The 26,073-nt window shown below is 38.8% G+C and overlaps 2 protein-coding genes across 2 annotated transcripts; both read right to left on the bottom strand.

The window, feature by feature from the left end:
- Positions 1–232: 232 nt before the first annotated feature.
- LOC133304059 (probable glucan 1,3-alpha-glucosidase) lies at positions 233–6,393 on the bottom strand. The gene is made up of 6 exons (XM_061504028.1): positions 4,713–6,393; positions 3,427–3,700; positions 3,151–3,286; positions 2,433–2,643; positions 2,124–2,330; positions 233–887 (listed from the first exon to the last, which is right to left on the bottom strand). The coding sequence occupies exons 1-6, from the start codon at positions 6,258–6,260 to the stop codon at positions 519–521; spliced, it is 2,745 nt and encodes a 914-aa protein (XP_061360012.1). The 5' UTR covers positions 6,261–6,393; the 3' UTR covers positions 233–518.
- Positions 6,394–7,129: 736 nt separating this feature from the next.
- Positions 7,130–13,191, bottom strand: LOC133304060 (uncharacterized). The gene is made up of 10 exons (XM_061504029.1): positions 12,780–13,191; positions 12,437–12,534; positions 12,309–12,351; positions 11,701–11,783; positions 11,545–11,609; positions 10,447–10,502; positions 8,142–8,201; positions 7,864–7,896; positions 7,536–7,601; positions 7,130–7,411 (listed from the first exon to the last, which is right to left on the bottom strand). The coding sequence occupies exons 1-10, from the start codon at positions 13,170–13,172 to the stop codon at positions 7,367–7,369; spliced, it is 942 nt and encodes a 313-aa protein (XP_061360013.1). The 5' UTR covers positions 13,173–13,191; the 3' UTR covers positions 7,130–7,366.
- Between the last annotated feature and the right edge of the window lie 12,882 nt (positions 13,192–26,073).

Genomic DNA, 26,073 nt, shown 5'->3' with positions numbered 1-26,073 from the left:
ATAACTTGTTTCTTCCTAAATAATTCGAATAACACAGTTAACAGCACCTAGATACAAGAACCATAAATTTGAAGGATAAACTTATCTTCAACGAGCACAAACATGATTGCTTTATGCATATACTCACAGAAGTCTCGTCAATTAATGTTATTTAAAAAAAATTAAATAACAAACCATTAACCATAACTGATTAATTCGATTTTGCATTCATCAAATCATCTTATCCCAAGACAAACACAAGTAGACCACGAAGGACGAGGGGCACCATTGTAGATGATAAAAATTTATCGTTATCAAATTAATTCCTGTAGGCAACAATGGAATCACAACTTCCAATGTTAATCTTTCTCAAATCCTAGTCATTAAACAAGCCGCTCAAACTGAATTGGTAGACTTGTGATTTTCTTTCTTCTTGCCCCAATGTTTGCGGTTCCACTTCATATCAACTCAACTACAGAAACAAATCTAGTTTTGCACTGCCAGTAACATTGAACATTAAATACCTTCCTCAAATTATGTTACAAAATTTTTATAGTCCAATCATCTGCAACACGGACATTAGGTTTACGTATGGTCATGACAGCTGGTGCACGTGCCCTTTGAATCCAAAGGGGGCCAAGTTCGATATCAACATTGTGATTTGATGGTTCAATCAGTGCATGCTTTGAGCCAGGAGCATGTCCTAGCAGGATAATCCTCTCAATGACAGCATCTGATGGATAGTGAACATTGCCACCGGTAGCAGGTGCCAGGTCTATAGATGTAAGTTTCCCATTTGAAAAAATAAAACGTCTATGGATGTATGCCCCTTGCAGAAAATTAAAGCTCCTGCCATCATCAATGTAGAGTTCACCTTCAGCTGCTTGGGAACTATTCAGAGCTATAACCTGTCAAACAAAGAGCGATAACAATTTTATTATGAAGTAAACTAGTAGTCTACTTTCCGTTACTATTTACAAAGGTACAGCCACACATGTCCCGACTCACTCTTACAGGTGACATTTTTTGGTTGGAATGCAACAAATAAGCAATCAGGTTACTCAAATAGTCAGTATCCATGGACTCAAGATAATGATAAACTTATCAGGCATAATCCAAGGAAATGAACAAATGAGATTCAGATTTTTCTTGGATGGATTTACACACATGTGCAGGCATGCAGCTTCTTTTAGCTATGCATAAAGTCATTCAGTTTCCTTGTGCTACTACATACATCCTCCTCATTATAATAATAAATAGGCAAAAAGCACAATTGTACACATACCCATTCAACATCTTAGTTCTATATCAAGATAGTTGGGCAAAACAAACATTAAATTGCAACATATTTCTCCCTCAATATCAAAGTAGGCCTGCAGGGGCAAGACTTGGAACAATGGTAAGATTCCTCCTATGCGACCAGATGGTCACATGTTTGAGTTCAGGAAATAGCCATTTTGCAAAAATCCAAGGTTTGATTTCAAGAAATAGCCTTTTTGAAAAAATGAAAAAAGTAAGGCCGCGTATAATTGATCCTCATCTCTAACATTGCAAAGTCAGGAATCCTTTGTGTACTGGGATTTGTCGTTTGCCTGCTAATGGCCAGCTTCAGGAGTTAACTAGCATAAACTCTATTATAACATGTCTATGACAGCAAAGGGTGGTAGAACTGAAAGGGAAAATAGACGAAAATAGGAATGAAAATGTAGAGATTGAATTAAGCTAACTGGTATCAGAGCATGTGTATGGGAATCATAACGAAAATGGAAAAGATGATAGAAGCAGACTTTCATGAGGCCTGGACTCTCGTCCTTACATTTCTCACTTGATTCCTGCTTAACCCTATCCTTTCTCTTCCCTTACCTTATCTATCTTCCTCTCTGGAGTTGTTCCAACTCCCTTAACTAACTTTCCCCGCCTTTTTGCAAGTCACACTTTTTTGTGCTTGCATGGGTTGTAATCCCCCTGTGCACCCTTCTAGAGTAGACTCTAGCAATGGGTGGTCTAACAAAGTGCTTGAATAGAAATGCAATACAAGACCTAATAATATGACAACAAACAGAAAAGGCAAGAATTATGTTCCCTGAGACAGCTGGCATCAAGCATATTCACAAAAATTACAGCAAATCAGCATGAATACGTACCAGAGTATAGGGATCATTTGTCATCTGAGTGGAACTTCGCCGAAATCGGTCTTTTCTTGTTAGAATGGTTCCGCCTCTCTGGAAAGCAGGAATGCTCTCCTCCGTAACCTCCAACTTGTGTGTCACCCCTCCCTTGTACACAGTTCCAGTTCTTAGGTCATACCAGGATTCTTTTCCAGGCAAATAGACTGATGCATGCTTAGCTCGCTGCCAGCAACAAAGCAACATAAAAACTTCAATTAAGGACCACAAAAAGAAGGAAATGATTTACTGAAAAAAACAAATGTATCCAGAAACTGACTAAAGCACCTCAGTATAGATCCCTTGCACTAAAAGACTGTTCCCAACCATGAAGGCTTCGTCATTGCTAAAAGTAGCTTCATCAGATGGGAATTCCATCCACAATGGACGGACAACAGGAACACCAGTACTGTTAGCCTCTCTGAATAATGTGTAGAAATATGGGAGAAGCGAATAACGAACATGTATTGCATCCCTAATCAATTCTGTATTTCGTTCTCTGCAATATCATAAGGACAATCAATTCACAATGTTGACAAGCAGATTCCAACATAGTTAAGGCATGCAATATGTAACTTCAGTGCATCTGAATTGAATTAAATTTTTATAAACTCAACAAATATTGCCGCCACTTATTAACCCCCGGTGCATGTGGGGGCAGTGTAGCAATATGGGAGTTATTGTGGATTTCAGTGATCGTGTGTCCATGTGATACTAATTTGCACTTATAATTTAGGTATACAATATAGCTCCAATTCATTTACATCTAGGATATGCATAGCACTCCTGCGGATGGGTTCATCCCTTGAAAGAGTATAGCCTAATTAATATAAAACACCTTTCACTAATTTTTAAGATGCAATCACCGCTTAACCAAGGAAAAGAATGGTATAAAAAAATCACCATTTTATCATTGGTGAACAAGTATCAAATGAAAGGAGTAACAAAAACAAACAATAATATTTTGACTTTGGGACGAAGAAATTTTAAAGTAATGCAGTCCTACCCAAATAACCATGGTTCTCTTCTTTTTGTGTCCTGATGGGCATGGGCCCTGAAGAAAGGATAATAAGCTCCTATCTGATACCAGCGAACCAATAACTCAGGTTCAGGATTCCCAAAAAACCCACCAACATCAGCACCTGCATAATGTACATCAGACATGATAATCAGAACAAGAAGGGAGAAAATCCTAACTCATGTAAATAAGTATATTGCCCATGAATATCTGAAGAAAAGAATAATGAAATAATTAATACATCATGAGAAAAATAATACCAACCAGAGAATGTCATCCCAGTAAGACCAAGGGTCAAAACCATTGGAATAGAAACTCTTAAGTGATCCCAATCGGCAGAGTTATCCCCAGTCCAAACTGCTCCATACCTTTGAGTTCCAGCAAATAATGCTCTTGACAAAACAAATGGCCTGTCTTTCCCCTCACCACGCTTCAATAGCCCATCAGCTGTTGCCATATGGAAGTAATATCCATATGCATTGTGCAACTCCCGATGTTCCACACCTCCATAGTGTAAAGCATCTCTCGGCATTGTCAACTGGATACAATGCAAGCAACCATATGGTCAGTTTCCCTATCTCCAGGTGGACATTAGAATTTAAAAAAACATAAGGGACATGTTTAAAAAAGCATAGTGGACATGTAGATTACAAGGAACCCACATATCCATGCTCTGCTTCTCAAGGGACATAAAACTTTAAGGGATTAAAATATTAAAACAGACATAATGAGAAATGAGGATAATAAGTACAGACATAAGATAACATCACCCAGAAGTTGGATTACTGTACAATTACAGGACATTGATGGCTAATTCAGAACCATGGAATCTCCAACAATTTTAGCCACCTGTTCTCTCTTTTCTTTCAAATCTATTAATCAATATTGGTTTGGCTTTGCTAGGACTCAGTCAAATTTCAGAATCTCCCTCGTGTGATCTTTTATTGGCTAAATATTCACTCAGGGATGTTCTATTTTTAATCATCATCCTCACATCCTCCTCCTTCTCCTTAAGTTTATTTGATACAACAGCCAGGCTACCATTGTGGTGCCACAACTGCTAAATGATACAAATGATTATAGTGTGATTGATAAGTAAGACGATATTGGCCTCTACAGCTCTAGTAACGTTGATATATGTATTTTATCTTTTGTTGGACTTTATGCTCTAGAGACAACATTTGTTTGATAGCTAATCCTAAATAATGATGTCATTGATGATTAAAGGTCAATATGTGCGTAAATTGTTACAAATCTTCTTGATTCCCCCATCACACACAACAAATGTTAGTCTTCATCGTTTTAGTAGGTCATAAGATCTGTAATAATATAAGCATATCACTCATAATTATCTTGCAAATGGATAGCGACAGTGAGTTCCTTACAAGCATATGATTTATTTTCCTTTTCCCAAACCCAAAAGCATGAAGAAGAATGTGCCTTGAAAATACTCCAAACGTACATTCTCATTTCCAAAATCAAAATCAAAACCAAGAAACTGAAAAATAAAATAAACAAGAAACAATGCTTAAAATAATTAACAATCATACCTCCGGACCATTGAAGACGGAAGGTTCATTCATGTCATTCCATATGTAAAGAGAAGGAGTTGAACCAACATAATTTTGATAAGAAAACTTATCAGCCCACCAGGACCTAATTTCAGGGTTTAACGTGTCAGGGTATGATGATGAGCCAGGCCAGCACCAACCATCAAAGTCATTGCCACTGGCATCCTTAACATAATATCCCTTCTCCGAGGCCTCCTTGTGCAGATGAAAGGACTCATCTCGCTTAATATGAGGATCCACAATGGTGACCATGCGTCTACCCTTCCCAGTCAACTTCCTCTGCATCTCTTCAGGATTAGGGAAAAGAACCCTATCCCAAGTAAAATACCTCTTCCCATCGGTGTGCTCAATATCAAGCCACAGAACATCATAAGGAATGTCCAACTCATCAAACTTGGAATCAACATGCTCAACATCCTCCTCATCACGATAGTTCCACCTGCACTGGTGATAAGCAATGGAGAACAGTTGAGGCAATGCAGAAGTCCCCGTCACACTCGTGTACTGCCTCAACACATCCTTAGGAAGAGGACCTACAAAAAAGAACACATCCACAACACCACTTTCACTCATCCAAAACGTGTCAACCCTGCTCTGCGAAGAAGGAAGCGCAATCCCAGACCCACTATCCCAACCAGGGGCAAGAACATCAATTTGCATCTCAGCAGCATTCAACCAGAAGAAACCAGAAGAACCCCTCGATTTCCCGTGCGAAACCATGAAAGGCACCGAACCATAAAGCCCAAATGGGGAATCGTGAATGTACTCGAAGACATCCAAGTTGAAGAGCCTGTAAGGTTCTGATTCATCAACACCGGGTCCTCTGGTTGGCTTCAATGCAAGACTTGTAGCGCGTTCGGGAATTCCATACACGAAATCAGCACCGTAGAACGATACATCGAAGCTAATGGATTGAGGACCGTAGGGTCTTTTGTCCGTGTAGCTACGGAAACTCTCTTCCCATTCATCCCCTTCTATTTTCTCCCTCAACTGCTCGAAATCAAACAACCCGTGGGAATTCAAAGACACGACCCGGTTAACCGAACCCGAACCCGACTCACGGACGTAGAGCTCGAATGGGTCGTGGCGGAGGACGGCATCGTAGCCGTCGGAGAGGTAGACGACGGAGGAAGGACCGTCCTCAGAGGAGAGTCTTTGGAGCCAGAGCTTTTTGTTGGGGAAGTCGGAAACGACGACGTCTGGGACCTCGAAGCGTTTTTTGGGTGGGGAGAGTGAAGGGTCTTCGTCGATCTTGAGGCGGAGGATACCGTCTTGGTAGACGGAGAGGGTGAGGATCAAGGGTTTTGTTTCGGTTTGGGGTTGATCTTTGGAGATGAGCTTGGCGGTGAGGTCGCCGTCGGCGATGGAGACGTCGGTGGCGACGAGGGAGGAGTGACCGGGGTTGCGAGATCGAGCTCGCTTGCAGAATGGGGTCTGGTTGCAGTTTCTGAACTCGTCCTTCTTCCATGAGAGGACGTGGGAACAGAGAAGGAGAAGAAGGAGAAAGCGCAGAGTCCGATTCATCATCTTGTCAAAATCATAGCAAAGGAAATCGAGAAAAGAGGGTATGCAGCTAATGGTTGTTGGCGTTGCAGTTAAGCTGCGACTGAGCAACTCCCTCACACTACATTCACTCAACAATAGCTAGCTCCTTCTTTTCTTTTTCTTTTTCTTTTTTTCTTCTTTTTTTGATTTGGGCTTGTTTCCAGTTTAGAAATGAGTTAGGACCGTATCCGGTTATGACAAAAATAGAAGCAAAAAAATGAACAAAATTGTATGAATTTTACACACACACACAAAAAAATTATATCATGGTAAAAGACATAGGCAACATTGCGGGTGTAAAATTACAGATAAATGTTTTTACAAAAAAGAAAAGTACAGATTAATGCAATAAAAGATGACCTCTAATACTCATTACTGGCTCATCTGTTTTGCGACTTAACTAATAAGCAATAGAACGCTTAATTAAACACACCCACACGCAAAAAAAATAAAAAAATAAAAAAAAGCTTGAATTATACCAAATTTGTTTAGGGACTACTTGATATGAAATGTAAATAGCCCCTAAACTATTTGCCTCAACTTCAACTCATTTTATTTCTTCCCCACACTCATAGATCACCTTTTTTTTGGTAAGAAAAAATTAATACATAAAACATATAAATTTATAAAATAAAAAATAAAAAACTTGATGCAACTTATTTTAAGAGCGTAAAACAAAATTTAAATAGAAATGTTAATACTATACTCTTCGCCATTCTCTTTTCAACACTTCCATTACACTAAGCAAAATTTTATAAAAAATTAATTTAAAAAATACCAAAATTCTAAAATGATTTTCCTTTGAAGTACTTCTTTAGAAACTTTTTTCTTTTCTTATAAACTTGTAATGGAATAGTGCCTGCTAACACACTAAAAAAAAAGGAGCCGTAAATAAATGATGCTGTACTCAATCCTTACTAAAATATATCATAGGCATACATACAAAATTGATCATATACACAAAAGGAGACGTTCTATCCCCCAGATATTTGCCGATCTGCAATTAGGCCAGGTCGTGGCATTCCAGAGGAAAAATACTACAAGCAAAACATTGGGACAGCTCTAGTGCAGAAAGTATATATGGTTGGTTATCTTTTACCCAACAGCGAGTCGAGGAGAGCAGCTTCTTCCTCCTGCTTGTCAGACAACACAAACTACATAAATGAATAGAATCATAGACAACACAAACTACATAAATGAATAGAATCATACTTAATAACCAAATCAAATGTTAGTTGGGAAGATAAAACCACATACCACCAAAGCATTAAATTCAGTCTCTTCATCTATGGCGCTAATGACAGCAGGATCCTCAAGCAGTTCCTGCCTCACAAAAGTTGTGATTAGCAACCTCTTATGGTCATGATTTCAGAACTTGAATCCACCAATGGGGCATTATTACTGATATTAAACCTTATGATACACATTAAACCTTATGCTACTCATACAAATAAGAACAATTAGATTAAATGGACAGTTTGAGATTGTTTGGAAGATTTTATTGTTTATGAAAACCAAATTATTAGAAACACTAAGAGCTGAGAAAGGAAATAGTGACCAAATTCTGTAATGAGTGCCTACTTACATCATCGGCAATTTGCAACATCCCGTTCTGATCCTGCACAATGAAAGGATAAATTAATTATGTCCTGCTTTAGAACACCGGTTTCTCATGCCAATTAGATAAATTGTGGGAACCAAGAGAACTTCAATACTAAATTAACATTGGTATTCTGAATAGTTTCCACTCCAGTCAACTACAAAATGCATCTGATAGGGAGGAAACGTCAGGGGTAAATGGAATGCCGCCACAGTTCAACAGAGGCAATAATTTCTCTAAGAAACTTGCACATGGAAGCTTACCTTCACAGCAACAAAAAGAAGCGGATCAGAAGGTGTATATATCATGTAGTGTTCTCCTTCCTGCAACAAAATTGCCAAATATTAGCATGCACTAAATTTTCATGCCCATAGTTCTACTAAGGTTAGTAATGGGCTAGACGGCTATGTTACTTTGGCAAACTTACAAAATCAGATGAGGCAAAATGCACAAGAAATTCATCTTAACAAATAAAGCTTTCTTCTTCATGACTATAGACAAGCAATAAAAAAAGCTTAAAGTGACTTCAGTTAAAAATACAATTCCCTTGGTATAAACCATATTGATTCATGCAAGAAAGGAAAGCTAACATGACTAGGACCACACAGCCATCCTCTGGAATAAGATAACTTTTAATTTCTTATAGTCGTAAAGTATGTCAAGGCATGAATTTGAGGATGCAGATAACAAATGACATTTTTCATTTTTTCAATGTCAAGTTTATTTACCAATACATCAATGATCTTTAGGACACAACATGCAAATATATAATAGTACTGTTGCACATATATATATATATATATATATATATATATATATATATATAATACTTTTTGGAATTGAGATAGCTGAGTCCGGGAATGGGAAAAAAGCGGTATTTTAACCTACAAACCTGCTGACACTTCGACAAATCCAAATAGCAAGCTATTAGCGGATCAGGAGGAATTATTCATATCCTGGAAGGTGCAGGAAGTTAGTTGGGAAACTAAACTCTTCCAATAACTAGAGGAGATATATCCTTTAGAGTTGGTGTGATGAGTCAATGCATGCAATCTTTGTGTGTTGACCCCCGGAACGTGTGGTACCAAATTTGAGATACACTAAGAATGACCAGGTCAAAGATTGTCATATGAAGACAAAGGAAACACTCAAGTTGTGGGGTATGCTGATGCAAATTGGGATGATGTGCTTGTTGATAGGCTATTTATTTTAAAATAGTGTGTTTTTGTTAGCGGTAACCTTGTATCCTAGAAAATAATAAGCAAAATATGGTTGCTAGATCAAGAGCAAAGATTGATTATCGAGCTATGAGAATGGCCACTTGTGAACTTATATGGGTAAACAATTACTTCATGAATTAAAGTTTGGAAATATAAGTACCCAAAAAAAAAAGTTTGGTAATATTGATCACATGAAATTGTATTGTGATAATCAAACAACTTTACATATTGCCTCAAATCCAATCTCTCATTGGAGGACCATGCATATAGAAACCAATTGTCACTTTGTTCGAGAAAAAGCTCTTTCCAAACAAATCATTATTGAGTTTGTTAACTCCAGTAATCAGCTAGCATATATCCTTACAAAGTCTTTTTGGAGTCTTAGAAGCCACTCTAAAAATTTACGGATAACAACCTAGCTGCATATGGTTTATATGCTCCAGACTATTGGGAGTGTTAGAAAGTATCTCCTATTTAGGGAAAATATCTCCTATTTATGGGTTAGATTGTTAATAATTAAATTTTATTTATATATATTCTGATTTATTTTCTAGTTTTCCCAGTTTCCTAAAATTAGACATTGTAAATCATGTTATATATACTCAATAATGCTGAGGAATTACCCAAAAAAAATCCATAAATCTTTTCTCCCTTGTCAAGTATTACTATATTAGAAATAAAAGCATTTAAATTTTGATATTGAAATAATAGTGAACAACAAACATCAGCAGCAACAATAACACATAAGACAAAGTATCGGCAGTCTACAATTATTCCAAAGACTTAGTACAAACATATTGGAATACAAGAGAAGCATTTATAACTAAAAGCTGTAAGATAAGGCTTTTACAAACTAACACATTTGTTTGTTCACCTTCATAAGTTTGGTCAAATTTATTATTACAGGTGAAATTCGTAACACCCCTTTAAAAAAATGGAATATTTAATATATAGTATTCATTTCAGAAAACCAGTAATCATTTTGTGCATACTAGTGAACAATTAAAAACTCTAGCAATCAAAAATGACAATCCTAGCTAAAATAATATCAAAATATCCAAATTACAAAAAGGCAAACATAACAAGGCAGATTTGCTTTTTTTTAAAGATAAAACTTTCAAAAGAAAAAATAATAAAACCACTTCCCATTAAACCCCGACTAGCGAGGGTAAGTAAGAGTAGGGTCAATCCTTGTACGCAGTCTTACCTTTATATATTTACAAAGAGGTTGTTTTTCGAATTCAAACCTATGAACTTTCAATCACAAAGGAGCAGTTTTACCACTTCTCTAGGTTTGCCCTTAAAAAATAATAATAATAAATTGTGCAAATTAAGGTAATAAGATTACCATATTGAAGTGAGTAATTTCTACACCTTCAGTCGGCAAGCCATCCTCTTTACCATCTGCAAAATGGAAAACATTTTGGGTGCCCAATTCAAATATTTATGCAGAACATATTATCACTTTAGAATAACGCCCTAATTGTAATAAGTTGATCATCACCCCAAAATACTGCAAGAGACAACGTTAGGCAATAAATTGATAGTAGCCACCTACAGATTGCCCTTCTATTTAATCTGTTTAATAAGATCAGACATGGCAATGGGGGAAAATGAAAAATGGGAGTCAAGTATGCAAAGCACTCAAAATCAAAAGCAGAAACACTATAACAAATCAAGTGAAACACTGAGTGTAGATGACATGCTATAAATTTCAAGAATGAAAAGGCATGTAAGAAAGATATCCTTTTACCAAACAGCAATTCTTGACTCAACTTTCACATGAACATAGAATAGGAGAGAAAAATAAGTCATCTTCCAAAATTTTTAAATTGTCAGTTTTTCAGGGTACTATATATTAGTTTTGGTAAAACTAGATACAGCATTCTGAGAGTAATGGATAGAAAAAATTAGAATACTGCTAACAGTTAAATGTACAAGTACTAATGCAAGAGAAGGTATTAAATGTCACAAAAATATACAGAAATAAACAGATCTGCAATAAATAAATCCTTAGCAACTCAATTTATCTTTCATGCTTGCACACTAGCTAACCCAATTTAATTTTAAAGGGGACATCAATTCCCCACGAAAAGCAATGCAATCAAGAATTATGACTGGAGGGAATAGAACAAAGAGAAAGCTATATCTTCATCAGAAAGGCAGCTTTAAAACCAAAGGGAAACCAACAAACAGCAGGACCAAGCTCTAACCAGGATGTATCCAAACAAATTTCAAGCTTTTAGTAAATAGATATAATGTCCAAACTCCATGATGTAACTATTACCCCCAAAACTGTAGAAGTTCTGTAACATTAATAGCCATGTTGTGGACTAGAAAATCTTCTGTAATAATATGAACATAACCTATTTTTTGTTTATCTTCTGATGTCAGAAGCATTAGACGCTATTATTTTAGTGAAAAAGACATGCAAAGAATTTCTTGCCTGCATGAAAGTCAAATATGTCCTCTTCTGAATAACAAAAACCACCACGAGCAGTATAACAGTATCTGATATGGACACCGACACACAGAAATAATTAGTGATCAAACAAAATAATTAATTCTATTCTTTCCGAATCATGAGAAATGACAGACATACCCACTATGAACCAGATACATGCGTAACTTGGCAAGTGCATAAGCAGCAGCAGGCAGAATAGATCCAAGTTCCTCATCACCGACCTAAAACACAGAGCGAAAACACAAATTGGAACGAAGTTCCAACAACAACAAAAGCCTTTTCCCACTAGGTGGGGTTGGCTTCATGGATGGATCAAATCAAGATGCCATTATGTTTTGTCAAAATAAGTTTTTAACAAAATTAAATTGTCTGACATTTCATAAAGGCAGAGTTAGGAATGAAGCTTCACCAAGAAATATAAAGGGAAATATCCTTTTTCCCGTTGTATTAGTCAAGAAATGAAGGTTTTTTTTTTTTTTTTTTGGTGAATGCAAGAAATGAAGTTTTATTAGTGAAGATGAGTGGATACTTCAAAATTAGTTCAGGGTAATAACAAGAGAGACTTGTAATATAAAATGAGAGTACAAGATGATATGTATCATGGATGTCAAAACTAATTGTGGATCCAATTTTTAAAAGTCTTATTGGATAGGCCAAGAAAATTTACTCCTAAATCAAGAATAGCGGTAAAGCACCAACGAATATACAGACAAATTCAGACTCAGAATGTGGAAATGGAAACTTACATCCGACCATCCAACACCAGTGCTCTTTAATATCTGGACAGGCCTGCAATAAAAATTCCAGAGTCTATAGTCAAGAAATAATAAAATGAAAGGTCACCCAAATTCAAGTGTAGAAACGTTTTACTTACATGTCAACCGGGCAAAGCAACATACATTCATCACCTTGAGAACTCTTGAACACTCTCCTTATGACACCCTCTAGTGGAAGGTTGTTTGTTGGATCAACCTATTAACAACTTAACTTAATTCATAAGTCGTAACACTCTTAACACAATAAGAACCCTAACATTCTAACAATGACTAATTAGGGATAACTTCCTATTAAACTCAAGAAATCATCAATAATCATAATAGAATACGGCCAAATAATCACATGTTCGATTCGATTTACTTCTTCAAACACACATAATTCAATCAAACAGAACGGAAAATCAATCATTAGAGAAAAAAAAATACAAAAACAAAACTCACGAGAGTGGCGAGTCGATCTTTGGAAGCGGTGAGAACCTTGCCGCATTCGTCTACAATAAATCCAGCTGGCGGTTTCGGTAATGGCGTAGGCAGAGAAGAATTGGAAGTGGAGTTGGAATCAGCAGCGCCACCGTTACTCTTATTGCTATTCTGCTTGTTCTTGTTCTTGTTCTTATTGTTTCTGTTTTTGTTGGATGAGGAAGAGGAATGCGGAACAGTATTTGACTTTGGGGCACAGCAGATAATACTAATAGTGTGAACCTTAGGGATTCGAAACGAAGAGGATGGGAACTGTGCTTGTTTGAGTTTCAGGTGAATAGAGGGAAATTCAACTCTTATGGAGGAGGGAAAACCATTCAAGCTTAGTGCCGCCATTTTCGATGTACTGTACATTCCGTTTCACCACCGGATTCTCAGCATCGACATGTCAAATAGAACTACTTATTTTATTATTTTCTTATCTCTCTTTTTTTTTATTTAAACTTATCAATTTTGTTAAGAGATAATTTAGTTTTATATTTATTTTATACTTTTTGTAAAATATCATCATGATTCTATTAAATAATTTTACCTCATTTTCTATTAGTCAAGTTAATATACAATTTTATTCAATAATTAACGATATTATGGAATTACAATATTATTTTCTCATTTTTTTAAGGACTTTGACAAATCAAGTAATATTCAATTTTACGCTCCTCTTTTTATATGTAATTTGGTTACATTTTGGAATATTAGATCTTTAAGCTCTTATGGCCGTTTGGTAGAGGAGAAATTTTTATATGCCTGGGAATTATGATTATCAGGAATATGCTGAAAAAATGATTTTTCTGGGAATGTGATCAAAAAACTGTTTAGTAGAATAAAATATTATCGAAAATATTTGGTTAAGTTTCCTGATTCATGTTTGGTTTATTGTCAAATATTATTGGGAATGTGAGTGATTTTATGAAAACACCCTTTATATTCTCAATTAATCCATCATTTTTAATTAAAAAAATTAGTATTGTATTCCTCTCCGACTAACAAACATACCGCTTCGAATTTTCAGAGTAGCATGATTGAGAACCTTGTGAAGAAAATGGACTCCAATTTGATGATATGTTGGCATAGGAAGGGAAATCACAACCTATGAAACCAGAGTTTTGTAGGGATGATTCCAGGGTAAAGTATTGCTCCTTGCAGGTTTCAAAAAAAATAGTATTATACTAGTTGTTGCTGCTATCATGGATATCATGACATGATTATTTTGTAATATTTGGTAAACGCCATGCATAGGCTAGTGATGGAAGTGGATACCAGCTGAACTTGGGTGTTTCTAAGACATTTGCATCTTGAAAAAATTATTACTCAGCCGAGAAAAAGTAATCAGAATAACAAGTAGTCAATCTTTCTAATTGTGAAGGTTCTTCTCATTGGTCATCCTTATAACTTAGCAGTACAATTTTGAAGCGCCATTATTTCTTTTTTACCAAGGTGGGAATTTGATTCCCCCTTACCGAGTTCCAAATGGTGGTGTTAAAGCGCCTTCGCGTCGCTCCCATTCAGCTCCATCCAAACTGTTGAGCCTTTTTTCGAGGCTTTGAGCAGGTGTGCACATATCTCGGCATTCCATGCAATGCCCCCCTTCTTCTTGTTCAAGGTTTACACATCTCAGACAAGATCCGAGGCTAAGGAGAGGAAATGTTGGGCTACCCTTCGTAGCATGGTTAACCTCGGAATCTTTTTGGTGTTTACTCAATCCTTCAAAAACTTTAAGGATCAATTTTTTATGGTGGCAATTCACCCGGACTACTAGTTGTGGTTTGTTTGCAGGGTAGATAGAGATGGGAGGTTGCTAACTCAGTTCCACCTTTATTGGACCCGACATCACTATCTTAAGGATCCTAGGGACTATTCGACCCACGAGTCATCTTTCACTGATGTAGAGAGGATGGCTTTTAACACGTCGATGAAGTATATTGAAGAATATGTGATTTTTGACTTAATTCGAATTGTGAATAAGTTTGAGACCGACTTGGACAAACAATTTGGTATGTTGCCTCGACTTTTACCGGGTTTATTATGTTCCTTACTTTGTCTCTGACGATTTTCCTTCTCTCTTTGCAGCATATATGACGGGTCCTTCCTACCTCAAGTATATTAAGAAGGATGTTACCAAGGGTAAGTCAACTATGAGCGAGCTTGCTAAGGAGAAACAGAAGAAACGCAAGCTTAAGGTTTAAGGGAGCGATTTATCAGCCGGGGTCGTGATAGCCCAACTTGTTCCCCAGCCTCCGCCTCTTGGTCCCACATTTGGAGATGTTGTGTTTCTTGAGCCCAACGAACTTTGGAAGAATGGAGTTTCAGACGATCTTCACGCTGTAATGAGCCCACCTTCCCAATTCATCGAGAATTCTCCACTCACGGCAGACATGGTGGCTGCTCTGAAATGGATGGAAGAGGAATCTTTGAAGATGACCTCTCGGATCCAGTCATTGCAATAGCTTCATTTGAGCTATGAGTCATCGAGTTCCTCGAGTGTGGCCCTTCCCCTTAAAGTGGATGAACTTACCAAAGAAAAAACTAACCTAGAGGCCGAGGTTAAGGGTCTTAACGACAAACTTGGCAAGGCCAAAGATGATTTAAAAAACTCAATCGCCTCGGCTGAAGTGATGATGAAGAAGAAATAAGATCAACTCAAAAATGTCCAATCCGAATACAAAAGTCTTCAAGCCAATTTTGAGGAGGCACAAACTTTCTTGGGGAAAGTGGCAGAATAATCTTTCAGCAACGCGATCGCTCAAGCTCGTTTTCTTAACCCCAATCTTGTCACTAATGGAATGGATCTTGGCTGCTTTGTTAAATATGGTTCCATTATGCCTTACACCCCGAATGCAGGTGATGCTCCCAAGATGGCAAACTAATACCTATGGGGAAGATATTTCTACCACCAATGCATCTTGAAGGGTCGGTATGCTAACTTATTTTGTAATTCTGTGAAGCTTGGGGACTTCGGTTCTCTTTTGGGATTTGTAAAGACATTGCTGGGTTTCTAGTCTTATATTTGGTTCACCCGTTTTACCTTGGTTTTGCAACTTGATTAACTATTTTGGATCTGATTTTTATGTCAAAAATTACACTTTCGTAAAACTTTGTTATCAGTTTTGGCTTCTACTTCCCTCTTTAGGGCACGACTATATTGACTTTTTGGTCATGCCACGTTATTTTATTTGGCTTTTTGCTGAGATCATTAGTGTATGTCGAAGTTCCGATCTTTATGGACCCAATCTTTATGCGTCAAGGTCCTTATTTGATTATTTAGATATGTGTACGATATTGATAAGTTCATGATAAATTCATCCTTCACTGATAATGATAACATTTTACATAAGTAGTTGCGTCATAGTGAAGGACTCATAGTTATGTCCCACCAATGCGCCTAAGAAAAGCATAAAAAACAACGACTGGGCTTTCAATGTATTCATAGGCCCATCTTATTTGCAAAGAAACAGAAATCCTAATTACGAAGGTCATCTCCGAGTTCCAAAGCTCGGTCGCCTCTTCCTAACTGAAATAAATCTTCAATTTGTCCGCAATTCAGGTCCTTTTGATAGGCTTTTTCAATAATGTCTCTAATGTGTAAGCACCTCCGCCCAAGATTTCCTTTACTCGGTATGAACCTTCCCAGTTTGCGGCGAGCTTCTCGTCCTTGGCATTCTTGTTCCGACATCTGCTCTTCTCAACGCCATGTCTCCTTTCTCGAAAGATCTTAGCCTGACTTTCTTGTTAAACTGTGTCGCAGTAAGACGTTTAGCCATTACATCCCTATACTTAGTGTTTCACGCTATTCATCTAGTAAATCGAGCTCCACAGTCAGAGCTACGTCGTTTTCTTCCTCACTTCTTTCTAGCCTTTGCATCTTTCGTCAAGATGGTTCCTCAATCTCGACTGGGATCATGGCTTCACAGCCATATGTCAGCTGGAACAAGGTCTCCCCCGTAAAAGTTTGGGTACTTGTCCTGTATCCCCAAAAGACAAGGTGAAGTTGTTGCACCCAATTCCCTTTTCCATCAAAAAGCCATTTTTTAAGTCCATATAACTTTATTCGCAGCCTCGTCCTGTCCATTGGACTGCGGATGTTCTACTGAGACAAAATGATGCTTCAACTTGAAGTCAGCCATGAGTTCTTAAAACTTTTTATCAGCAAACTGTGTGCTGTTGTCAGTGATGACTTCCGCCGAGATGCCAAATTGGCAAATCAGGTTCCTCTATAAGAATCTTTGGATTCTTGCAGAATTTAAATTGGTGAAGGGTTCGGCGCAATCCACTTAGTGAAATAATCCACTACTACAATTAACCAACTTAATTGCCCTTCTGTCGCGTAAAATATCCTAGAATGTCCATACCCCATTTATAAAACAGTCGGGGTGTCGTGATCGTATTCAGATTTTCAGGAAAAGCATGATAGACATGTGTGTGCCTTTGACATTTATCGCATCTTTTGACGCGCTCTTTCACGCCGGCCTCTATTGTTGGCCAATAATACCCTGCCCTCAGCGCTTTTTGAGCTAAGGGCTTGCCCCCATATGGTGACCATTAATCCCCTCGTGGATCTCAGTTAAGACGTACTTTGCCTCAGTCGGGTCTAGGCACTTGAGCATCGGTGCATAGAAACCCTTTATTTACAGTTGTCCTTCAATGATTATATACCAAACCGAATTTATGAAGAGATTTATAGCCTCAAAGACCTCATCGGGGAGTATCTTTTTCTCTAAGTAAGCAATTATGGGATTTCTCCAATCTTCGGAGTTGATGACCAACATTACGCAGCTCGGCTCCGGGATATTTTGTTGGATCACGGTTCTGTGATTTCCTGGATTCTTTGTGCTTGCTAGCTTTGAGAGTACGTCGGCCCTGCTATTCTCACTCTTAAGGATATACTGGACCACAACCTCATCAAACTCGACCATCATCTTCCTCACCTTGATTAAGTATTTCATCATGAGGGGGCCCTTTGCTAGATATTTTCCCTCGCTTGTGAGGTGACATGTTGGGAGTCACTTAAAATCTTGACCTTTATGGCTCCATGTTCTCTAGCGTGGAGTAGCCCGGGGATGAAAGCCTCGTATTCTCCTTGATTATTGGACGTTGAAAATCCTAGGTGGAGGGAATGCTCTATAGAGACGCCTTCTAGGCTTTTGATTATAACTCTTGCTCCACTTCCCTTGGCGTTTGAAGATCCATCCACGTAGATTGTCCATACGTCGGCTGAAAAATTTGGCTCGCCTTTGAGGGGAGTCAATTCTAGTATAAAGTCAGGTAAGGACTGTAACTTGATTGAATGTCGGGGTTCATATGATATGTCACACTCTGAAAGCTCCACTGCTTAGTTAATCATTCTTCTTGCCAGATCTGGTTTATGCAACACCAGTTTTATTGGCTAGTTCGTCTTCACGATTACGAGATTCCCCAGAAAGTAAGGGTGGAGCCTTCTTACCGTGGTGAGCAACGCAAAAGCAACTTTTTCTAACTTCTGGTATCTCAACTCTGATCTCTGAAGAGTTCGCCTTACAAAGTAAACCAGCAATTGGCTTCTGTCCAGCTCCCTCACAAGGGTGGCACTGACGACTTCTTCTTTCACAGAGAGGTATAAGACTAACTTCTCTTCGGTTTCAGGTTGCAAAAACACTAGAGGGGTTGTCAAACACTCTTTAATCTCCTTAAAGGCTGCCTTGCACTCTTCTCCCCATCCAAATTAGGTTTCCTTTTTTAGGAGTTTGAAGAAGAGGAGTGACTTCTTGGAAGGAATCTCGTGAGGGCAGCGATATACCCTATCAGTTGTTGTATTTCCCTTTTGCTCTAAGGTTCCTTCATTTCCAAAACGGCCTTACATTTGTCGGGGTTGACCTTTACCCTTGTTCGTGAGCATAAAACCCAGAAACTTTCCTACAGGCACCCCAAATGCACATTTGGCAGGATTTAATCTTATGTGTCGAGCTCTAAGTTTCTCAAAGGTCTCCTTCAAGTCGGCCACTTGAACTTCTGGCCGCATTGATTTTACAATCATATCGTCAATATATACCTCCAAATTCCTTCCAATTTGCTTTTCAAAAATATGATTCATCATCCTTTGGTAAGTTGCCCCGGCATTTTTAAGGTTGAATGACATCACATTGTAACAAAAATTCCCCTTCTCAAATATTGAGGTCAATATAGTCAACGTAGATACTCCATTTCCTTCTGGGCTTCTTAACCATCAATACGTTTGAAAGTCATGTAGTGTATTGTATTTCCCTGATGAATCCGGCTTCCAACATCTCGTCCATATGATCATTCAGTGTCTGACGACGGTCACGACCGATCTTTTTTTTCTTTTGAGAGACCAACTTTGATCCAGGATACATAAAAAACTTGTGGCAGCAAAAGGTTGGATCAATTCCCAGTATCTCCAACGCCTTCTAAGCGAATACATCATGATTCTCTTTTAAGAAGGAAACAATATGTTCCTTTATGTCAGCCTCCATGCTTTTCTCGGTCTTGGTAAAATGCTCAATTGTTTCTCTAATGGTTATATTCTCCCATTCACCGTCTGGTTTCGACATAGGAGTTTGCAGCTCCTCCCTCATGTTAAGTTCAACCATATTGACTTGATTTCCATAAGGGAATACATTCTTTGGCTTAGCTGAGACCTTTTCTCCTTCTCAAATCCTGGAGGGTGAGGATGGGCTGCACTCGCTAACCTTGAGTGTTTCATAATAACACTCTTTGGAGTCCTCTTGGTCTCCCCTGATTATGACGACCTCATTCTTTGCCCCCACCATTTTCAGTACCTGATGCTTAGCGGAGACAAGCATGTCCCACTCATGTATTGTAGGTTGGCCAATTATGACGTTGTAAGACGAGATGGCATCCACAACAATAAAGCGGACTCGTCCAGTTCGAAATGCTTCCTTTTTTCCAAACATAAGTTTAAGGTCAATGTAACCTTTAGGAGGTGATTGTTCTCTGTACTAGCTCAGTCAGCAAGGTTTTAAGTCTTGTTCATCGAGATTCATTCCCTGGAAATCACTCCATAACAAAATGTCGACTGAACTCCCTGGGTCGATGAATATTCTTTCAACTCGGCAGTTAACAAGTACCTCGGTTACAGCGAGCCCGTTAGTGTAACCCAGAACCACCTTCTCCAAGTCATCTTGAGTGACAAATAATTTGGGGATATTAGGCTGCCCCCCCCTTTTCTTTGAAAACTGATCAGTCTCTAACAGACATGACCTCTTTGAGGTATCTTTTCCTTGCACTAGCAGTATCACCATTGCCTCCAAGGGCCTCATTTATCACGTTACAATCAAACTCAGGCACCTGGAACTCATCATCTTTGGCTTCGGCTTTCCTGCATTTGCCTTTGTCATCTTTATCCCGGTCCCTTATGTTATCCTTCTTCAAACTTGGGTTTCTGTTGCGGCTTCACAGTCTGCGCTTGTTGTTCTTCCTATCTTGGTTGCATATGAGGTACTACTTTGGCTTCCCCTATCTGATGTGTTTTTGAATAGCATCTCGAAGGTTCCAACATTCATATATAGTGTTACTATGACCATCATGGAACACACAATATTTAGAGTGGTCAAGTCCGCCATTGTTCCTGATTGGCTTCGGTCTTTCGACGTTACGAGGCTCGGTCTGAGCCACCTTCCTCTATATCCGGGTTCTAGAGACATTCAATGGTGCATAACTATCAAACTTGGCTCTTAAGAAGCATTCTTCTTACGTTCTAGGGCGAGATTCAGTCATCTTTTTGGACCCCTACCGATCTCTGTATTTGTTTCTATTGTCTGGATTCTGCAGACGAGGAATTTTGCCTTTATCATTGCCCTTGATGGTTGTGTATGCTAGTGCCATCTCTTCTACATCTAGGTACTTGTCCGACCTTTTTCTGAATTCTTCCAAGTCATTGACCAGGTTCTTGTATATAGACGTGGTCAGAGGAGATTCTCCATCTAACCCGAAAACAATCAAGTGCAGATGAACAACCTCGGTCAAGTTCCACACCTTAAGTGCGGCCGCTTTGAAGCGGTCTAAATATTTGTGCAGCATCTTTCTTTTGTTTTGCCAGATTCGGCCCAACGCATATGTCGGCATGAGGTGGGCCTTACTGGTGGCAAAGTTCAAACGAAAAGTGTGTGCGAGGTCTTCGAACGAATCAATTGAATTCCTCGGCAACCTAGTAAGCCAAGTCATGATTGGTCCAGTTAGGGTGGATGCGAAGATTCGAGCCATAATGGGTCTTGTTATTCCTTTGATGAACATCTTAGTCTTGAAAGCCTCAAACGAGCCTTTGGATCCTAACTGTCGTTATACACCAATACATTGGAGTTCTTGTGTCCTAGCGGGAACGTCGAGTTTATGACCTTGTCAGTGAACGACTTGTATTTTTGTTGTCCCTCATTACTATGTGGTTGAGGGTTGTCATTTTTCTAGGCCCCTGATCACCACCCCGGCCATTTCCCTAACCTCAGTCGTTGTTGTGTACTCCATCATGCCTACCTTGTCCATTGCCTGCACCTCGGCCATTACCATTTTCCTGATTATGGGCCTCAGGGTCGTTCCGGTTGTGGCTCTCGGCTTGGCTGTGCTAGTTATTCATATTCTACCCTAGTAGGCTATTTTCCAAGGCCTCCATTCTCTGAGCATCCAATCGTTGTTGGGTCAAGAATTGATTTTCCATCTCTTCCATCCTTCGCAGGATAACGTTGAGGGCGGTTTGGTGAAGATGATTGTCTGCGGCTGGTTATGCTTCTCGATGAGGTGGCTCAACTGATTCTCAGCCAGGTTCCCCCAATGTCTAGGTGGCGCTGAATCTGACTCGGCATCACTGACGTGTACCTCTTCCAACACTGGCTACTGGCTGCCCTGTTCATCCATGAGAGGCAATGACAACAATGTTGGAAAATTATTCGCGGGACTACGCGTATGTACCATTACTGGGTGAGAATTGAAATTTATCGATTTCTCACATACGGCGCCAATGTTCAGTTCGGGTAGACCGTGAATGTTCACCCGATGGGTGATAGCTCAATGTGGGATCTGTACGCTTACAAATATCTATAAGAGAGATTCTGCAAGGGTGTATAGATCAATGTGCACTGAATGATACGACGTTAACCAAGACATGGGGTGTGTGCATAGTGATGAGAGAAGTAAAGTCGAGCTAAAAAGTGTATACCTGATGAATGCAACTCTTATTTATAGTGAGTTACCTGGTTGGACCTCCACTTAGCTTGTTATGAGATTGTTGTGGGGTCTTATCGTATTGTTGGGATGAAATATTTAAGCATCCTATCCATCACTGATATGTTGTTAAGTTGTTGGGATATGGGCCTTATATTCTTATCCAATGTATGATATGGTTGATGACTCCTACATATAGTTTTAAAATTCTCACATCATTATATATTTTTGTCATGTAAAATATCTTATCTATAATACTTAATTAGACTTTAATTAATGGTATTAGTTTCTATATACTTAATTATAAAATTTTAAAAGTTATTAGGGCTAATGTTCAAAATAGCTTATTTTTGAAAAAGCATGCACTTTAATAAAAAAACTTTAATAACTTAATTACAAATTTAACGAAATTATACAAATTAAGATTAATAAATAATTTAACTTTTTTTTTTCAAAGAAGACTGGCATGAAACTAAACAAACATTATACCATTAAAAACAACTCTTTTTAAATCAAACAAAAAGATAACGGCGGTACATATGGACTTTAATATGACCTTCAGCATCTCGCCTTTTGAAGGATCACATCTCAATAAAATCATATTTCTCATAATTTTTTTTTGAATATTTTATAGTAATTTTCATTGTTAGTAAATAATACGAAATATGATTACATGAATAAATTTCAATTATCATCCATTATAATAGAATATTTAGACACCCGTCCACACATCAAGGGAACATATTTAATATATGATTCACAAATATAAAATTAAGTCAAAAAATTAATAAAGTATGAGGAAATTAAAACTTATAAATTTTAGTTAATATGCAATAAAAGATTCATAGAAATAATAGGAAAATAAAACAATAAATGTCTGAAAATAAGAATAATATGCATATGACTTAATACGTAGTAAAATAATAATAGCAAGACAATTTTTTTACTAACACTTACTCAAAACATTCGACAATTTATAGAGGGGTTAAACTAATCTCATGTTATATGAGAGAGTATATCTCATGTTATGAGATAAATTTAATGTAGGTTTCACTAAAAAATAATAATTAATATGAGACTTCTTTTGATTTTATGTCACTCACATAAGAAAATTTATCTCTTTTAACATGCGATTAGTTTAGCTCATTTAAAAGTTGAGCAACTATGTTATAATTGCCACTTTATTGGTGAAAAACTACTTTTGTTTGTGTTATGGACCCATATAAGGGGCCCATTAATTGATAGACCCAACAAGGAGCAATCCAAGATCTGAATCAATAATAATCATGGATAGATATCCATCGAGGATACTAATTCTAATACGATAGCATAGCAAGCAGGCTTGGGCCCCAACCAGAGGCACCAAAGGCCCATCCACACTACCCACAGGTAACCTCTATAAATACAAGGTAAACCCTAAAGGTACGTTACACTCTCTCTTACTGTTATGCTGTCACTGAGCGCACACACACCACATTGGCTAATGCCGTTATAGTATTCTGTGTACAGTGATCTGCTTGACTCAAGGGTATCTCATTCATAGATACCTTGGAGAGGGCACTAGATCTAAAAGTAATATGCCAGCCTATTGGGCTGGACATCTCTGTCTCAAGGACAGAACATTGGCGCCGTTTATGGGGAATTCTTCTCTGAATTTGAAGTTCTCACCAATCTGACGAAGGATGGCAATCCCAACAAGGAGCAGTAGCCACCAGCCACCCCAAAACCAGAACCAACCGTTGGATCCAGTTCTGGAAGAGGCAAATCTGCCTCAACACCAGCTAGGAATCAATGTGGATTATGAGCACGTCCATGTCAGTGAAGATGTCTCAGACACCGCTTCCACTCCAGCACGTCGTGATAGGGGTCCTGATCCAATCATGGCTCCAGTAAGGAACAACTCTCCCCAGCACCCTGGGGATCTTGCTGCGCGTATTGCCCAGTCGGCCGATCCAGATACTCGGCTGGCTCAGAATGCATTCGCTTTGATTATGCAGCGAATGACAGAGTTGGAAAATCGCAATAACCTCCAGCGGCAAAGAGATTTCCAAACAATACGAGAGGAAAGTACCAGGGGAATGCGAGACCTGAAACAACGCTTAATGGGGTTAACTAGAAGAAATAAAGGCCAGGATGCCAATGGCCGGGAAGGAAATCGCAACTCGGTTCATCAGAATCGGGTTATAGAGGTGGAAAACCGTGAAAGGCCTAATCCGGCGAAGACGACAAATCCGAACCTGGAAAACCAGGTGTTGGAGGGACAAAATGCTCCTCTGCAGCCCATGATTCAAAACGCTTCAACAGAAGCAAATGGGCAGAGACACCAGGATGGAACTCGCCCTCGCCGAGATGAACAGATAGTTAGAGGACGGGTGGAATCGGGTGCCTACAGAAGAAAATACAACAGGGGGCAGTATAACAACAGCCCTTTCACTGGGGAGATTTTGAATGCACCCTTCCCATAAGACTTTGATTCGGCACGACTGTCGAAATATGATGGAAGTCAAGACCCACAGGTCCATATTGATGCTTTCGATACAGACATGTACATCCGAGGAAAAGACGAGCCTCTTATATCTCGGATATTTGCCATATCCCTGACTGGGGCTGCGCAGGCATGGTTCTCTACCTTACCTGCCAACTCCATTGGGTCTTTTGAGGAATTTGGGGAAAAGTTCCTCTTAAACTTTGCAAAAAGCAAGAAACACCCAAAGTCCGAGTTCTCACTTGGAAAGATACATCAACAACCCAGAGAAACCCTCCAGAGATACCTCAATCGGTTCAAGGACGCTGCATTGCAGGTGCCGAGTTTACAAGAAAACTTCCACGTACATCTCATTGTGGCTGGTTTGGATGGTACATCCAGGCTAGCCAAGTCGGTCTATAAGGACCCAATGGAAACATTGGAAGAATTCAGAACTCGTTCGAAAAAAATACCTCGAACTTGAGCAAATGGAGATTGCCAATGCACAATCTGACGAGGGCAAAAGAATTAGCCCAAGAAGGAGAAGCCCAGTCCTGAAAGGAAATGAACGGGTTGATAATAAGAAAAAGGAGTCTAGGGCTCGAATTCCGGATGGCCGGGATCGAGTTGGAAGATATGAGAAGTACACACCGCTGAATGCGCCACGCTCTCAAATTTGGAGGGAAGTGGCGATGACGGAAATGGAGAAGGTAGAAAGACCCCGGCCCATATTCGACAGAAGAGGTTTGGACAAGTCCAAATACTGCGCATTTCATGACGGATCGGGTCATACTACTGACCAATGTTGGGATCTCCGAGATGCTGTGGAGAAATTTGTTAGAGATAGAAGGTTACGCCAATACGTGATCAAAACCCAGGGTTCCAAAAATAACAAAAGGAAGTCGGGAAACAGAAATAGAAGTAAAAGCCCGGTTCCTGAAAAGAAAACAAGGAGGAAAGGAATCAGAAAAACGATTCCAACCATGATGAGTTCCCAAAAGCGAAATTTGACTACAATGTAATTAGTGGAGCCCTGGGAGGAGGAGGAGACACTGTAAGTGCCAGAAGAAAGTATCTGAAAGAGGTACTCTCCATTCGGGACCGTCCTAAGTTCAAGGAAGACCTGAGCAAACCAGACCCTCCCCTTTTGTATTTCACAAAAGGGGACATGCATGGTGTGTTGCCGGGACATGTAGACGGGTTAGTCATTGCTGGAACCTTGGTAAATTGCCGGGTTAAGAATATTTTTGTGGATGCAGGGAGTAGTGTCGACATCATACTCTATGACGCTTTCAAAAAGATGAACCTGGATGAGAAGGACCTCAAACCTTGCAAAACGACTTTGATAGCTTTTAATGGAGAGCATACACCTCCTAAAGGCTACATAGACCTCAGGTTGACCTTGGAAACAAAAGAAGCATACAAATCAAAACGGGTCAGATTCATAGTGGCTGATTTCCCGTCCGAATATAATATAATTCTGGGAAGACCAACCATACACCAGTGGGACATGCTGGTTTCTACAAAGCACCAGAAGATAAAAATGGTAAGCATTAAGAATGAAATAATTACTGTTTGTGGAGATCAAAAGGAGTCCATGGGATGCTATTTTGACACCGTCAA

This window comes from Gastrolobium bilobum, unplaced genomic scaffold (assembly GCF_033153095.1).
Source record: "Gastrolobium bilobum isolate Gb01-03AN ecotype WA unplaced genomic scaffold, APGP_CSIRO_Gbil_v1 utg7510, whole genome shotgun sequence".
Taxonomy (NCBI): domain Eukaryota; kingdom Viridiplantae; phylum Streptophyta; class Magnoliopsida; order Fabales; family Fabaceae; genus Gastrolobium; species Gastrolobium bilobum.
The sequence above is the reverse complement of the archived record's forward strand: the minus strand, read 5'-3'. Positions and strand labels throughout refer to the sequence as shown.

What these genes read in the sequence shown, in the direction of transcription:
- LOC133304059 (XM_061504028.1), bottom strand. Translation starts at nt 6,260, where the DNA reads ATGATGAATCGGACTCTGCGCTTTCTCCTTCTTCTCCTTCTCTGTTCC. An exon ending in AGAGAACCATGGTTATTTGG is followed by an intron (nt 2,644 to 3,150) that starts GTAGGACTGCAT and finishes ATGATATTGCAG; the next exon opens with AGAACGAAATACAGAATTGA. An exon ending in TGCAAGGGATCTATACTGAG is followed by an intron (nt 2,331 to 2,432) that starts GTGCTTTAGTCA and finishes TGTTGCTGGCAG; the next exon opens with CGAGCTAAGCATGCATCAGT.
- LOC133304060 (XM_061504029.1), bottom strand. Translation starts at nt 13,172, where the DNA reads ATGTACAGTACATCGAAAATGGCGGCACTAAGCTTGAATGGTTTTCCC. An exon ending in TTGCTTTGCCCGGTTGACAT is followed by an intron (nt 12,352 to 12,436) that starts GTAAGTAAAACG and finishes TTTTTATTGCAG; the next exon opens with GCCTGTCCAGATATTAAAGA. An exon ending in CTGAATTTAATGCTTTGGTG is followed by an intron (nt 7,412 to 7,535) that starts GTATGTGGTTTT and finishes TCTGACAAGCAG; the next exon opens with GAGGAAGAAGCTGCTCTCCT.